The sequence below is a fragment of the Gymnodraco acuticeps genome, unplaced genomic scaffold (genome assembly GCF_902827175.1).
Source record: "Gymnodraco acuticeps unplaced genomic scaffold, fGymAcu1.1, whole genome shotgun sequence".
Lineage (NCBI taxonomy): Eukaryota > Metazoa > Chordata > Actinopteri > Perciformes > Bathydraconidae > Gymnodraco > Gymnodraco acuticeps.
In genome coordinates this window covers 2,456,566-2,472,799 of record NW_022992193.1, presented here as the reverse complement: position 1 = coordinate 2,472,799, position 16,234 = coordinate 2,456,566, and the positions used below count along the sequence as shown (strand labels likewise).

General features: G+C 42.3%; 1 protein-coding gene across 4 annotated transcripts in view; it reads left to right on the top strand.

Moving 5' to 3' along the window:
* Positions 1-16,234, top strand: part of LOC117539327 (receptor tyrosine-protein kinase erbB-4-like) — a 245,644-nt gene that overhangs the window by 130,439 nt on the left and 98,971 nt on the right. For all 4 annotated transcript variants that reach the window (XM_034205468.1, XM_034205465.1, XM_034205466.1 and 1 more), the window contains one exon: positions 12,225-12,411. In XM_034205468.1, coding sequence (XP_034061359.1) covers positions 12,225-12,411 — 187 coding nt within the window. The remainder of the gene's footprint in view (positions 1-12,224; positions 12,412-16,234) is intronic.

Sequence of the window (16,234 nt, the reverse complement as noted above, 5' to 3'; positions counted from 1 at the left end):
ATTAAAACTCTTACCCTTTCCTTTTAGCCAGCATTATTTTTCCTTTTAGAGGTATTAGAAAGCACCTAAATGCCATTAAACGTGTACTTACAAATATACAGACCCTGAAAGACAAAGATGTCGAAGATGATACATTCTTTTGACAAATTGCTTGAATAAATGTCTTTAAATCCTTTTCTGAGGGATGTTCTCTCCAACTTTGGCGCTTCGTGGATCGGCACACTGCCCCAAATCAGAAGTTTTGGCATTGTTCACGGTCCCTTGATGATGAATCCTTACAACTTTGGTGATCCTACCATTGTCATTGTGACAGAGCCACTAGCTTAGCTTTCCACTCCCAGTCTTGTTCTTTAGTTTTGAGAAGCGCCGCCTGATTGGAGCTTACGGGCTGATTGTGTCAGCTCAGCAAAACAATGTAGCGCTTGCAGAGACACGACAAAAGCAGCAAAAACACAGGATTCACCCAGAGCTAAGTGACACCATCCACAATGACTCACAAGTTGGGCGGAGTGTGAATGTTTCTTCCTGTTCCATCACATGACTTCCTCTTTCTGTCCTTAAATGACTCTGATTCCATTAGTCAAGTCCGTCCTCTTTATTATCACCTAGTGCAGCGGTTCCCAACCTTTTTCAGTCACTTGTGTAATTGGAAATATTTCCGAGCCCCCCCTAATCCGGTTCCCACCGAGATTGGTAGAATTAATTGTATATAGTTGTACAAACATTACATTTTCTCTGCTAATAATAACAAGACAAAAATATCTAAATATATAATTATATGTTATTATGGATTAAACATGAACAAAAGTGCTTGTATTGGCAGATGTGAAATAATGAGGCCTAATTGAAACAACTCTTTAACAGTATTTTTATTATCGGTTATTTTTGTTATTTTTTAGGGGAAAAACGAAACAAATTAGAAACAGAATTCACATTGATTCATGTTATGTATCGTGTGGATTATGGGCTGCTAGCACACATAAAATACCTGCAGTGGTGGTAGTAAGTAGATTTACTCAAGTGCTGTACTTATATTGAGGTACTTAAGTATTTCCACTTTTGCTTCTTTGTAATTCTGCTCCTCTACAGAGGTAAACGTGTACTTTTACTTTATGTATTCAATACATTTAGTTACTTTACAGATCTGGATGAATGATGTGAATTATAATCAACTCTTAAATCAGACTTTAGGTCCATCTGGATTCAATTCACAAGCTACCCTGCAGTATACAACTCTCACTTAAATACTTGATCTGAGTACTTCTCCCACGTTACACGTAATTGGGGCAACAGAACTCCGAGTTAAGGAAGTTGTAAACGGTGCATTTCTCCGTATGAATATGAAGCCTTTTGGCCAGCAGGTGGACAGATCGCTCGTGCTTCCGCGAAAATACTTATGGCAAACGAGCATCGACCACATCGAGCTCTGTAGATTGTCACTTTTGAACGCTATGTTCTCCACCGGCGGATCTCTGTGTGCACGGCGCTGCAAAGAGAGAGACCCCCCCCCTGCAATAGCTTCACGCGCCCCCCAGGTTGGGAACCACTGACCTAGTGTATTGCTCATGTTCTGGAGATATGTATGCATATTGCATATCTCCCATACTCCTCAACAGTATGCCTCAAGAGTACTGCATTTGTATCATGCATCGTAATCCACTGTGTTGCTGGATGCTTACCAATGGCCTGAAAAACATGCTTCTTTGTCTCAGAAAAAAACAACAGAATTTGAAAATTGTGCAGATAACAGTTTAGTGCTGTTCTTCTTTTTGCAAGTCATGTTTTTCCTTTCTTTAGGGGTTCTTGATCCAGCTAGGATTGCACCCAAAATCCCCTAAAGCCGAAAAGAGGCATATATATTTCACATCTTAACATACTTTATTTAAAGAGAAGCCAAAAGGAGCCAAGAAAACGTGTCAGGTCAGCCAACTAAAGCAACGTGTACGTGAGGTACATTCGGTACAACTAGATGGGATTCAGTGTTCAAATGAATCCCCTCAAGTGTTATGCCACCATACCTCAACACCTTCCAAAAGGTGTCCAAACACACGTCTGATATCAATATCCATCAGAGTGGGGGAAGATCCTATTTGATTTTTTTTTTTTAAAGTAAAAAGCCTTAGGCTGCCTATTGATGATCCCTACTACCCTTCAGCTAAGGGAAAATATTGTATTGCAGACACACTAAGATACCATCCGTTATGGACAGCCTGAGCTAATGTACTTGAGGCTTTTCCTCTCTGTAAAAGCAAATCCTTTCTTTTCACTTTTCAAGGCAGAATATAAAGCCTCAACCCCGCCATGCTGTATATTATAATATTCAGAATAGAGCTATCGAGTGTTGTGACTGTTATTTGTGCTTTCTCAGCTTTCATTATGTAGTCAAATTGATTTATATTGCCAACCCAAAGAAACATGCAAGTCGGCTGTGCATGCATGGATGCACCTGTGGCACACTTATATCCACAAACAGACACTCAGGTACGTACATGCACACACCTCGTGCTGCCACAAATCAGAACATCCATCTCCGATTAGGGCAATTTGATTCCAGAGTAATGAAGTAGTTGTAGAAGTAGCGCTGAAACGTGGCGTGCTTCATAACTGCTGAGGATGCCACTGCCATCATTTGCTACTAAGGCAACATGGCAGACAAATACACACTTAAATGCACCAACACTTTATAGAGAGACAAGACAGATCAAATCTGACATGGCTGTAATCAGTCCCACAGCTGCCCGGCTACCTGGCCTGAATACATGTATAGTGTTGGTGTATGCAAAGAAGAAAATAGATTGAAGTGCAATATAATGTTTAGTGGGATCGCTCATGGAGAATGTAGTTGCATTTTGTCAGAAGTTTGTGAGGCCAGGCGTGATTTATGTCCTTGATGACCTTTTGTAACAGAACCATTACCTGTTACTTCTATTTTCTATACATTCAAAACCCTCTGGAATGGCAATTTATATGTTTTTGTCTTCTTTCCCATTGCCACAAATTGATTCTCCAAGCAAAGTCTTGCATTGTCTCCCGTTGGCTGCATCCTACCGCCGCACCGGGCCCAATCATCAATCACTTGGAAGGGCCGTTAAGCACCTTTTCTCTCCCAGAGGAGTGAACTGACATTGGGCCTCGGAGGCTACTCAGCCACCCCTTCTTTCCCTCTCCCCCTGGAGTCCGCGGGGGCCCCCCATGTATCTGATTGGACCCTCCCCTGAGGGATCCTGCCAGCTCTCAAAATCTCTGTCCTAAGCTCGGATGACCATGAATAATGAGGTGACTTAAATATGAGATACAGGAGATAACATGCTACACTCCCCCCTCCATAGCTTACTGTCAAGCGAGCAGAAGCATGCCTGTGGCTGACGTGCACTAGCTTTGTCACATAACTGCATTATGTAGGGTCCCCAAAGGCTACAGCATAATGCGATACGCCATGCGACTGTTGCCGGGTTGCTACAACAGCCTCTCCTCATGAGTTATGTATCAGTGTTTTCAGTGTTTTCACAGATACTGTACTGTACTGTCACTGTTTTAGTTCTGCCTGCTAATGTGCGGCAAAATCCTCCCCTTTGGTAATTATAATTTCCGAGTCAGGGTCTTTACTGTAAATGCGTCTTGACAACACAGACGCCTCACGGACGGCGCTCATGAAGCAGGCTCATATGAGATTGTCAGGCTGTCTGAGACAATAAATATCAGCGCCGAAAGCCAGAAGCACAGCTGCTGCTGGAGGCACACCCCTGGATACACACACACACACACACACACACACACACACACACACACACACACACATACCTACCATCGTGTCATCCCAAAGTCATTGTCAACACTAGCTGGCGGTATTGAAACTGAAACCTGTCAGAGTTTGATTCTAAAAACGTATCTAGTGGCGACTTGAGTGATTGTGATCCAACATAGAAACAGCACAGCACATTGGTATTTAAAAGACGTCATGCCTGTGTAAATCAATATTTTAAAATGACCTTTGAACTGTTAATTACTTAAGGACATTGCACTTACTTAAGGGTTCATTTCCCACCTCTTGCACCACTCTAAATTAAGAAAAGGAAGATTAAAAAGTACTTTTTTTTTATCATACATTTTTTATTGCAACATCTTCAATTTACAACACAGTACAGAAGACAATTCAGGTTGCACAACATTTTGGATTAATTCAATCCCATCCCTCTATCCTACATCCCACCCAGCTACCCACCCACTCCATCGCCCACCCTCCCCCTCCACCACCAACCACCGGGGTGAACTCTTTTATTATTCAATCAAGTATAAAAAAAAACGTTATGACCTTTTTCCTGATTTAAATGTAACTTATATCAGGCTTCAAGGTGTTGGATCACACTCCATTCAGTAGAAACCCCTCCACTAAAAACCCAACCGGTGTAAATCTTGTGATTGAGCTGAGCAAGAAATGAACGTTCCTTTTCCCTAATGTGCTGGTGGAGAAGCTAAAACACCTTAAAGGCAGAATGGATTTCAAACCGCAGAGCGCCACTGAGATGAAAAGCAGTGTGTGGGTTCAAAACGCTCGCTCGTCCGCATTTGATGTGCCTTACATTTGAAGTGAGGGGGAAAAAAGCTCCTCCTTCCCTCCACCTGCACACTTCTCACCCTGTTGATGCATCTCACAGGAGTACCTCAGGGCACTATCAACAGACTTGAGATGTTTCCCACAAAATCTCAACAAATACCTGCAGTGAATGACTCGAGGCGTTTTTCCACGGTGACATTTCATGCACCGGGATTTTCATTTCTTTCAAAGTCAATGGCCCTCCTCTCAAAGGCCTTGATTCCTCGAAAATGGTGAATGTCACACCTGAGTGCTCTCGGCATACTTAGCAGCCAAACAGTTGCATGAGGTGACGGAGTGCATCCCTCTCTTCCAGGGCTCATTGGACCGAATTGGTAAACAGGTCCCTGCCCGCCCATTGACTTTGCTGCCGTTGTGGAGGAGTCAGATTCAGCTCCAATCGGATCAAACTGTTGAGAGACGGCCGCTGACATGCGCCGCTGCACTCTCCTTGACTCTCTGGCAGAGTGCTCTATACGTATGGAAATGAGCCTAATCACCATAATATGTGTCCCATCTCTTGTATTTTATAATGGTGTCATTATACTTTTCCCCCCTCTTCCAATGTATTTTTCCCCCTTCGCTTTTCCCCCAACCTTCCTCCCCCATATGGCTTCTTCTTCTCATACCATCTCCCTCATTTACACTCTCACTCATCCAGATGACAGGAACAGGTGCACTATTAATTATGCTTAGAAATATATCTCCTCTGTGCTCCACTTCCCTTCCCCTTATTAGAGTGCACTTCCTGTGAAAGCTCCACCAGACTGCACCTCCTAGGCCTAAACTTCTCTTCTTCTATGGTGCCGCTTCTCACCCAACATTTGTATTCTTGCCGTCAGATACACGCATTTTGCTAATTCCTTCTATCCTTTACGCCTGCTATGTGGAGATTACAACCTAATTGTGTTGTTATCTCCACGAATCAGACTGCTTTTGCATGATCATGTCCTAACTATCTCATTATCTCGACGCAGCAACTTACCAGTTTGTAGTGCTTATGTTTGCTATCCCGAGATAACAATTGAATTACATCGTTATCTCAAGGTATCAAGCGTTGTTTTCTCATGTGCACGACTTAAATATATCATTATTTTGAGATAACAAAGGCGTGGTTTTTTTTTTCTTTCCTTCCTTCCTGGAGATCCCGCTGCTTCACCCCACTGATGTTGTTTAAGACTCTATCCAAATCGGCTTTGCCAGATGAAAGCGACACTGTCAGAGGTAGAGACCAGAGTGGATTACATTTGACAAAATAAATAGTAGAGAATTAAGTCCACGGTGGAAATAAAACCCTCTCGGATAAAACAGTCTTGTATCACTGCAAACTCTCAACATAATGACTTACAGATTAGTAAGCAATTAAGGGTTAGATCTTCAGTGCTGGTTGTTATAGAACCTTCAATTCAATTAGTAATTGTTTCCACTTGTTTCTTCTGGTTTCCGTATGTTTGCAGCTTAAGAAAAATTGGATACAAAGCACAGTTGATAAGTCCATTATTTACAGGAAAGTGAAAAACCCAATAATAGGGCCTCTTTAAACGTTTCATGGCCTCAAAGATGAAATTGTTGTCTCAAATTCTCATTCATTTTTCTTTGTCTTTCTATGTGCTGACTGAGCTCTTTAATGTTGACCAATGGGCCGCATAAAGACGTTAAGCAGATACAAATGATCCTTTTCCTGTTCACTTGGAGCCATAAAAGTAAAATAGTAATATATGTTACATACTTAAACCCAGATGGAGAGCGTAGAGCACTTCATTATTCCCCTAAACTCTTGAATGCATAATTTTTCCGCTGAATCTGCGATGAAGCCCAAAGGCGATTCTTAGGAAACTGGAGAAATGTGTATGCAAATCTACTGGCTGTGTTGGCAAGGATTCCTGAGTAGCTGCAAAGTAAGTTCAATAAAAGAATGATAGTAGACATACAGGCTATTAGCCTACCGTTTTGGTAAATGAGCTTACACAAGTGTCTGTTAAAGCCTATTTGAGGTCCTTGAATGCTGGTGAGCCACTCGTCACTTTGTTTTCCATCTTTAATCCGGCTTAGTATTCACCTCTAATACCTCTTTTCACCAACTACGGCTGAATTATGACACGAAACAGAATTCCAATGTATGCACCAGGTCCCGATTCATTAACTCATAAACATTTGCGTGACAATTCTTTGTTAAATACCGGCTTCAATACAAATATTATTTCCCAATACTGCGAGGAAGCATTTCAACATATCTGGAAAGGTTACAGGTGCCTGAGCTCATCCTCCTAACCCGCAGTTTTTGTTTCCAAGACAGCACAGCCGCCTTTTATCATGATTATGTTGTTCGGAGGAGATAACACACTCCTGGCTCCCCAGCCTTGGCCTTGATGCAATGCATCCTAGGGATGCAAAGAGCAATTTACCAACATGTGAAATTCACATTTTGCCCAGAGGTAAAACGGAAGAAGAAAGAAAACAAGCCTGCCGGGACCGCAGAGGATTCTGTTTGACTGAGCGCTCCACGCTAGGCCTCTAATTGCCTGCGATTGATGGGAAAAAGCGCTGGAGGAAACGTTAAACTTGCAATGCATCACGGGTAGTTGACCTGTGTTGACTAAGTCTTGTCTGTGGCTCGTGGCAGTGTTTTTCTTTCTGCGTAGGCGGGGGTTATCGGAATATCTCATGCTCGTATGTGTGTAAATGTGCGAGCGAAAATTCCTGCACAAACCCTTCGTGGCTCACACAACACTCAAATCCATCAGAGTCAAGCTGGAATCAAAAGATTTACTCGGAACGATATCTAAAATAATGGCCTGGACTTGTGTCAGACTGTGTAAATATATTGATGCGGTTTTCCTTTTATGAGCCACTTTAATGTCACAAGCTAAGGGTCACTTTAGATGAGGATGAAGGGAATGGGGTTAGGAATGGAGAGTTCATGCACCTTGTTGCTACAAATGAGCCCTTCTACTCGCCTTGTTAAGTGTGTGTTTTTGGAGAAAATACAAGGGAGAGAACGCGGTCCAGCTTGTTAAGTCAGAGCACATCTCCCGGCAGGCTTCTCCGATATACATCCTCAGCTTCTGTGTTTGTGATTCTGAAACTGAGCGCAGTTGATGTGGCGGGAGGGGAAATGCAGGTGCTTGTGTTTACTTCCCTCCGGACCTCCCTCCTCCATGTATCCCCGCTTCCTCCCTCCTCCAGTACAGAGCAGTGCAGATAAATATTGATCTAGAAAAGAAAGACTATTTATGGCACGGGAAGGACATTAAAATGACTGAGAAAGAGCAGAGTAATCCTTTAATTTAATTAGGTGAATTACAACCAAAGAAAACCTTTTTTTTGTATTTCTTCTGCTTGCTCTCGCCCTCGCTCCCGCTGGAAGGCTTTCCTGTGGTTGCTAAGCAACAGGGAAACAGTTTTTCTTTGCTTTCGCCAGCGGGTCCCGGAGGCTGGCAGGGAGAAGGGGGCACAGTGGAAGCTCTGTGGAGCCTGCCAGCAGCACAGTGCATGCCTACAGCTGGGTCGGGTTGCAGAGGAGCCTCCCCCCCCGTTTTCGCAATCGTCATAGCGCCCCTGGCAGGCACCTCGGGGGGTTACGGCACAGCTATTGATAGCAGTGCGAGCTCACGATGCACCCCGGCCCCAAGCAGTAAACAAGAGGGTCACAGTCGGGTCAAAACGGCACGACTTCCTAACCACGGGGATAAAGAAGCAGCCTGAAGATAAAGCCTTCCCTGCTTGCTTTATTTTTCTTTAGTTTCACAGAGTTGCATAAAGTTGCACAACTTGCTCTCTAACATTCGACAGAGAAGGATTTCACTGAGGGGTTTTTGACAGGCACTGGAGTAGCCCACAATAGAAATCCTTTTCATGCAATAAGTATGCTAATCAAAGCCTCCGCTGAAATGGATTCTACTGCTCTTTTATTATGTTGTTCTTTCCCTCTTCAGGTGATTGACACATTGTAATCTTGCTAATAAGCACCTCCACTGTCTCTTTTCTTCCTATTGTGTTAGCGCCACAATAAAGCCAACTTGGCAGGTGCGCGTGTTTGCCGAGCGCTCCATATAGAAGCAATTCTCCATTACCTGCTATTATCCTGAAACGCAGATCCTCCTCACGCTGCGTCCCAACCGTCAGTCTCCATACACGTCCCCCAGGGGTCAGCAGCCAATCAAACCTCGCATTACTCATCCCTCCCTTCCTCCCTCCCTCCTTGCTAATCATCTGGCCTGTCTTTAGTCATTAGGATGTCTCCGAAGCTTTAGAACCCTTCTTTTTCATACCCTGTTGCTGGACATGCACATTTTGTATTAAATCATCAGTGAGCACGGCTGCCCAAACCATGGAAATGGTTTGCATATCGCCATATGAATTAGTGCAATACCCAAATGGCAGTTGGTACAACATTTGGTAAAGGCTAAATATCTGTTTGGTACATATTCTCTTCAAAAATAATGATATTATTATTATAATGATATTGTGATTAGGGATGCATAATGTATTACCGAAATACCGGTTACTGGTGGCTACGGTATACCGTACCGAAATCAGATCCGGTTTCGATACGATACAAAAGAGTCCGTGGCCCGTGATGGCGGGTGTTATAAATTAGATTGCATAATCGTTTTTCTTCCTATTTTATGTATTTTTGTTTGTTCAATACTAGAAAGGTAAAAGTCCCACAAATGAACTGTGATGGGATTTGTTTTCTCTCACCAGTGAAGGCAAAGGTTGATTTTAAAGATGAGATTTGTTTGTTTGTGCAATGCCGAGATCTCATGACCTTTATTCTATTATGTATTTGTTCTCTAGTCGAATCTCAGGTTTAACATTAATTATAACGGTCTGTTTGCATTGACAAGATGTGCTATTCACGCGGCACACCTGATGGCGGGGGTTATAAAAGATATTCCATAAACGGTTTTCTTCATATTTTGTATGTATTTTTCATTGTTTGTTCAGAACTAAAAGGTCCAAGAAGTCCCACAATTGAATTTAATATTCATTTGACATGTTAACTATATCGTAAAGCGCTTCAATTGTGGGATGATACATTTTCAAAGTATCACGATATGTATCGGTTGAGTATCGGTATCGTTCAGTGGTATCGGTATCGTAAAAAAGTCAACAATATGCATCCCTAATTGTGATGCATATAAGTGTTTCATTGTCCTGGTTTTGAAGGCTCAATTACAGTTAAGTGATATATTAACAGACTGTTAAAGCGGTCAGTCATTATAACCACATTATTGGTGATTATTTCATAAAATGAGAAAAATAAAATGTCCATATATGTTTTGTTTTATAATGATAACAAATTAAAATGCAAATAAGCACAGTTGGGCAACCCTGAAATGTTGATAGATTTAAAATGTTTCCATATGGCAGAGCCCTTTTCCAAAGCCAGTTTAGTTTTTGACCGCTTGTGGAAAGTCGGTGGGGGATTATATCGTGGCATTAGTGACCCATACTGTTTAGTTTTGATACCTGGAATGAAGATACTATAATCTATAGAGTATATTCTTAATATCAACACTTTTTACACTTTCTCGGTGTTGCCTCTGACTCCAATATCAAAACGAGTCACTGCTACCACTGTGTATTCTACTGAAATAGAAAAAGCTATAAAAAGCCATAGAAATAAAACAAATCTGTGTCTGCCAACTGCTGTAAACGCGCCTCCATTGCACAAGCCAGTTGAAACCTTGAAAACAGATCCGTCTTCCCCCCCGCTCACACACTTTTATATGTAGAGTTCTAATTAAGCTTGTCAGTGGTGGTTGGTAAAATGTGTTAGTGTGGCATTTAACAGCTGCTGTATGTGTGTTCACCAGTTTCTGTGTGTGTATAAGTAAGCTGCAGCTGCTGTTTGAGCGACTCAGATGAATATTGCATGGCCGCAGAGATGGAGTTGTTGCAACAAGGGAATAAGTTGTTTTAGAAGACACATGCATGCACACACACACACACACACACACACACCAAGCAACAGTGATCCTGCTTTCCTCTGTCTTGCTATTTTCTGTGGATTTGATAACACACTGCTGCGGATAGTTGACCTGTACGCCTTAAGCTTTTCATTTTTTTTCCTCAGAGATGACCCCAGGATGATGATAAACACTACTTTCATAAAAAATATTCAAACATTCAAAGTGCTCGCCCTGGCCCCGTCCTTCATCCTGAATGTTCAGTTGAATTAATTTGCCTCATCAAGTGCTCAACACAGAGGTAATCAGTGATTTTAGTGACTTTTGAGAAGGTCAATTGATGCACGATGAGGCAGATAGTTGAGGTCTGCCATGTTTTTCAGAAAGACACAGTGGGGCTCTCTATCTCTGCATATTACATGTGTCTGACTCCAAGGCCTTTCAGCTTGAGCTTATTATATTTCTTTTTTTAGTTTAAAATGTCTCACATGTGACTTAGAGCTCCCATATGACTTATTTACCTGCGGATATAAAAGCAAATACAATTACAAATATACCCTTTTTGATTTGAAAATAATGTTCTTAAACATGTGATGTATTATTGGCTCTACAAATGTCATACATACCGGTATCATGCCCTTAAAGAACAGCTGTGAGTCTGTAATCAGAGAAGTGTAATCAGTCGGCAATTGAGCTGACATTTTAATCCTTTTCGACTGTTTGTCCAAATCTTTCATGAGCTTGACATTTAAAAAATGCAAATGATATGCTCCGGCACAGAAAATGAGGGGAATGAATTTCTGGATGAGTGTGTTCCCTGATGTAGACATGGCAACCAAAAGAAGTTGGAGTTGGAGGCAAATACTTCAGGAGTGTATTTAATTGTATTCATCGACAGTAACTCTTTAGATTACTGACTTCAATTGTACATGGGATTATGATTTTAACATTGCCTTTTACATTGGCATGGAACGCTGGCATTGAAGTTCCAATCATAAAGAAGTGTCCCAACATGATAGAAATATTGAGTGCTTTTGCTATCATTTGACTTGCACAAAAGAGTGCTTCAATCAATGAAATCATGGGACCCAGTATCTCTTATTAATAATATAATACATCATAATAATAGATTTATTTTGTTAGCGCTTTTACAGGTGCTCAAAGATGCTTTACAGAGATAGTGAAAAGAAAAGAACAACAAATAAATATATATAGTTAATGTCAAATTAAAGTCAAGCAATACAAAAACAATCACACATTAAAAGCCAGATTGAAGAGGTGGTGAGGTCAGGGCAGTCTCTGATGGGTTGTGGGAGTGAGTTCCAGAGGGAGGGGGCAGCGACGGAGAAGGCTCTGTCCCCCCAGGTCCGGTGATTGATGTGAGTGGGGATGGATAGGAGGTTGGCTTCTGATGAGCCGAGGCAGCGGGAAGGGGTGTGGTGGTGCAGCAGGTCTGTGAGGTAGGGGGGGGGGGGGCTGATTGTTGAGGGCTTTGTGAGTAATGAGGAGGACTTTGAAGTTGATTCTTTGACGGACGGAGAGCCAGTGGAGGTTCTGGAGGACGGGAGTGATGTGGTCTCGGGAGCGGGTGTGGGTGAGGAGGCGGGCAGCAGAGTTCTGGATATGTGGGAGTTTATTGAGGAGGTTGGATGGTATGCCGTATACTAGAGGATGCTATATTAACCTATCAAATGTACTTTTTTCCCCCGGTACAGTCAATCAGAGAAGTGACCGGCTACGTGTTGGTGGCTCTCAACCAGTTCGACTACCTGCCACTAGAGAACCTGCGGATCATCCGAGGCACCAAACTGTACGAGGGTCGCTACTCGTTGGCCATCTTCCTCAACTACAGGCGGGACGGGTACTATGGCCTGAGACAGCTGGGCCTGCGCAACCTCACAGGTAGGAACACCCCTAAATCACATTAGTTATTTTGATAAATTATGACAAAAATATATTGATTTGCTTTAAAGACTACCTTGCTAGATGAAAAATAGCATCATTTTGTGAATTAGGGATCCATTGCCGTTTCTTGCCCTGAAAAAGCTAGATGTTCACTGGTTTTTACACCCACATGTAAAGCTCTAACGAGGCCTTTTCTAATTAAGTCACAAAATTGGATCCCAACTTTTGAAGCTAGGTATCTGCCACCGGGGCATATTAATCTTCTTTGCTGCTATATAGAGGAATCCAATGTCTATGAAAAGTCCCATTCATTACATTTTTGTTTACATGCTCAGAATAGGTTTGTGTCATGGAGTAGCTTTCCGGAAGTGGCTGTTTTGTGTAACACTTTCATTTATTTAAAGTGGGTTACATTTGTAAAGCCCCTGTCACACTGTCCCAAAATTGACACCAGATGGACACACGAATATGTGAATTTCGCACGAAGATGTCCCCGAACCACACACGAAGGCAACATTTACATTACATTTAAGACATACAACTGCAACACAAGTAACAAAAACAATTGTGTTAAAGTACTATGATACTGTACTGATTTTATTCAGACTTTGTTCTTTACTTAAGTTTTCTCAGTCATGTTCCTGTCAACTCGCCTTCAAAATAAAAGCGTCTAAATAAGACAGGAAGTTAACCTAAATTACATTTAAGACATACAACTGCAACAAAAGTAACAAAAACAATGTAATATCCTTTTCAGTTTCACAGAACACAAATTGGGTTATTTACGTAATATTTTTACATGATTTTGTTGTGCAATAAAACAACACGATAAAGGAAATGTTCAAATTCGGCTCTGATCGTATCAAAATCGGGCCATTCGTGAGGGCATCTTAAGCCTTCGTATGACCGCCGGTGGAGTTTCTCAGGCTCCGGCAGCAACTTCGCGAGCGGTGGCAACAAATTGCCTAAGGACCTTGCGAAGGTTCATTTTCGTGTTGAATTCGTGTGTCCACTTTGCCCTTCGTAAAGCAAGTGAGGGCATCTTGTCAAATCGTGTCATCTTCGTCTGATCATCGGTGCCATCGGGCATTTTTCGCCCCAATGGAACCGATGATCAGTTGTTACGATCAGAGCCGAATTTGAACATTTCCTTTATCGTGTGTCCATCTGGTGTCAATTTCAGGACGGTTTGACAGGGGCTTAAAGGGTAGCATTCGTCTGTGTATCTCTCTTGATATCAGACCTTTGAGTAGTGACATCAGCATCATGTAATCTTTGCCATTTTGGTGTTACTCAGTGACTCAAGTCAGAGTAAAAGCAGCAAACATTATCTTTCAGCCTTTAAAATGGTATCTCCTCTCACTGCTGTCTCCCAATGGCCAATTTCCTCAGCAGCTGGATAAATCATGTGTAATTCTCACATATTGAGCTGCTAAAAGGTCCTCTTCGGGTGTTGCCTTTTTTCGTTCCAATCTTGACGGCAGAATTACCATCGCTCCAAGGGAGAAACTCAAACCGTCGTCTGGAAAAACACTGGCTGAGGGACAGGTGTCACATACGATCTGAGCACAAGCAGTGAAACTCTTTCAGGGTCACTCTTGCCCTTTACCGGCTTTTTTTTTGTTGCTCTACATCAGGGGTGCCCACACTTTTTGGGCTGGTGAGCTACTTTTGAAATGACCAGCTCACCGAGGTCTACCAACCAAAAATAAAATCCCAAATGGCAAGGGTTGCTGAATAACACGTTTTATTTATACATGGGATAATAGGGCTGCAACAAACGACTAATTTGATAATCGATTAATCTATCGATTAATGAAACGACTAATCGACTATTCAGACTATTACTGTATGCCTTGCACAATTTCTCAAACCCTCTTGTTTAGCCATCAACTTTTAGATTTAGCTTGAGGTTGTTTTAGGCATGTGGAAACTAACAATGAAGACAATAAAGATGAATACTTGATTCAAAAATACATATATTATTAAATTAACAAATTGTGAACAAAACTAACATTGCTTTTTATTTAAATTAAATAAATAATATTTCACATCAAAAGAAACAACAATGTTTTAACAAATCGTATTCAATAATCTGATGACAGAACTGTAAACAGAATAGCTGAAACTTTAACAAAATAAAGAGTAACTCAGTTTCCTATAATCATTAACCCATGTTTGAATCATTGAGTTAACTGCGTGTGTTGCTGCTAGCATACATAACACCTGACGTGGAAACGTTACTCGTGGATGGGGCTGCAGAGCTGCTAGAAAGACAGTCGAACCCGGTGCATTCCTCCGTCTGGATGTGGAGCACTTTTGCTAAATGTTTAGACACACTGCTCGTGTTACCGCCCTCACATGCTGAACTCTCTTGGCAAGGAGCATTGTCCGCCTCAAGACGGGTAACATTTAACCACACCTTGGAGCGCTTCTCTCCGCCATCCCCTCCGTGTGTTGCTGCATGTAGCAGCCGCGTGTGTGTAAACTGCCCCGCCCTCTCGCGCACAGACGGGGGAGAGAGAGATCTCGTCTCGATTGGAAAGATCGAAAATACACCGACATTTGTTTGTCTTTTTGCATGTTAGAAACGAGTTGGCGACACTAAGACTGCAAGATAATGTTTGTGTAGCAATAATACATGACCTTTCTCTTTCTCAACTCGCTACTCGGAGGGAAGTCGCTGTCATATGCCTTGTGAACACTCCGATAATGCCTCTCCACGTTACCTTTCTTTGGCAGAGCGACGCTTGCTTTACAAATAAGGCAAATAACCTTTGAATGTGACATCACAAACAAATATTCTTCCTCCCATTCTGGGTGGAAGTGGTTTGTCTTTAGCTTCTTGCTCGGTCCTGCACTCATTTTGTTGTTTGTCTCTTGTTTGTCTCTTTAACTTAATTTGAGTTTTCCCGGCACTTTGTGTCGCTTTGCATTCTGGGTTAACAGACTGGAAAGCGATAGGTCGCTTTTTCTGTCAATCAAGTAAACTCCTGAATTAAGTGGCAGGGAGGCCAAGGGAGGAGGGATCAAAACCTGTTTTGTCTATTTTAATGGAACAGGACTTTTTTTTTTATGAATGACTCGCGATCTACCAGCATAGCCCCCGCGGTCGACCGGTCGCCCGCGGTCGACGTACTGGGCACCTCTGCTCTACAGTATGTGATGCCGTACTGTCTATATAGTGACACAGTGGCGTTTTCTCCCGGAGGCCAAGGGAAGCCAGGCTTCCTCTGTTTTTTCGGATTGTAGTTATAATTTAAATAAATAAATAAAAACACTTTGTTTTGTTTCGATAATTCTCCTTTACTGTGTGTTGCTGCCGGCCCGTCTCTCCCCCATTCTCATTGAGTATTTTACAAAGAGTGAAACAAACAGCGCCCCTCTAGATGTCATGGTGAAACAGTAGATTGCACTCACTGTTGCGAGAGGAGGCCAGCCGAATCTGGCTTCCTTTGGTGAAAAAAAATGGAGGGATTGACCAATCAGATGAGGCCCACGTGATGCCCCTGCCAACCTGTGATTGGTCAGGGCCATGCCAAGGGAAGCCAGCCGCCTCTAGCTTCCCTTCAGGGGCGGCTGGCGGCTGGCGATTTGATTGGACACTGCCATCCAATCAAATCACATCAACATCAGTTTTAATACTGTAACTGTCATCACCGCCGTTAGAAATTATCAAGCAAATGAAGCATTATGGAGGGTGGAGATTTGGCGTACTTAATCAAACATAACTTTACTAAACTTCCACTACAGCAGCAACTAAAAATTAAATCAGATGACAGGCCAATGCCCGTACTCGAGCTGTGTGTACACAGAGGAA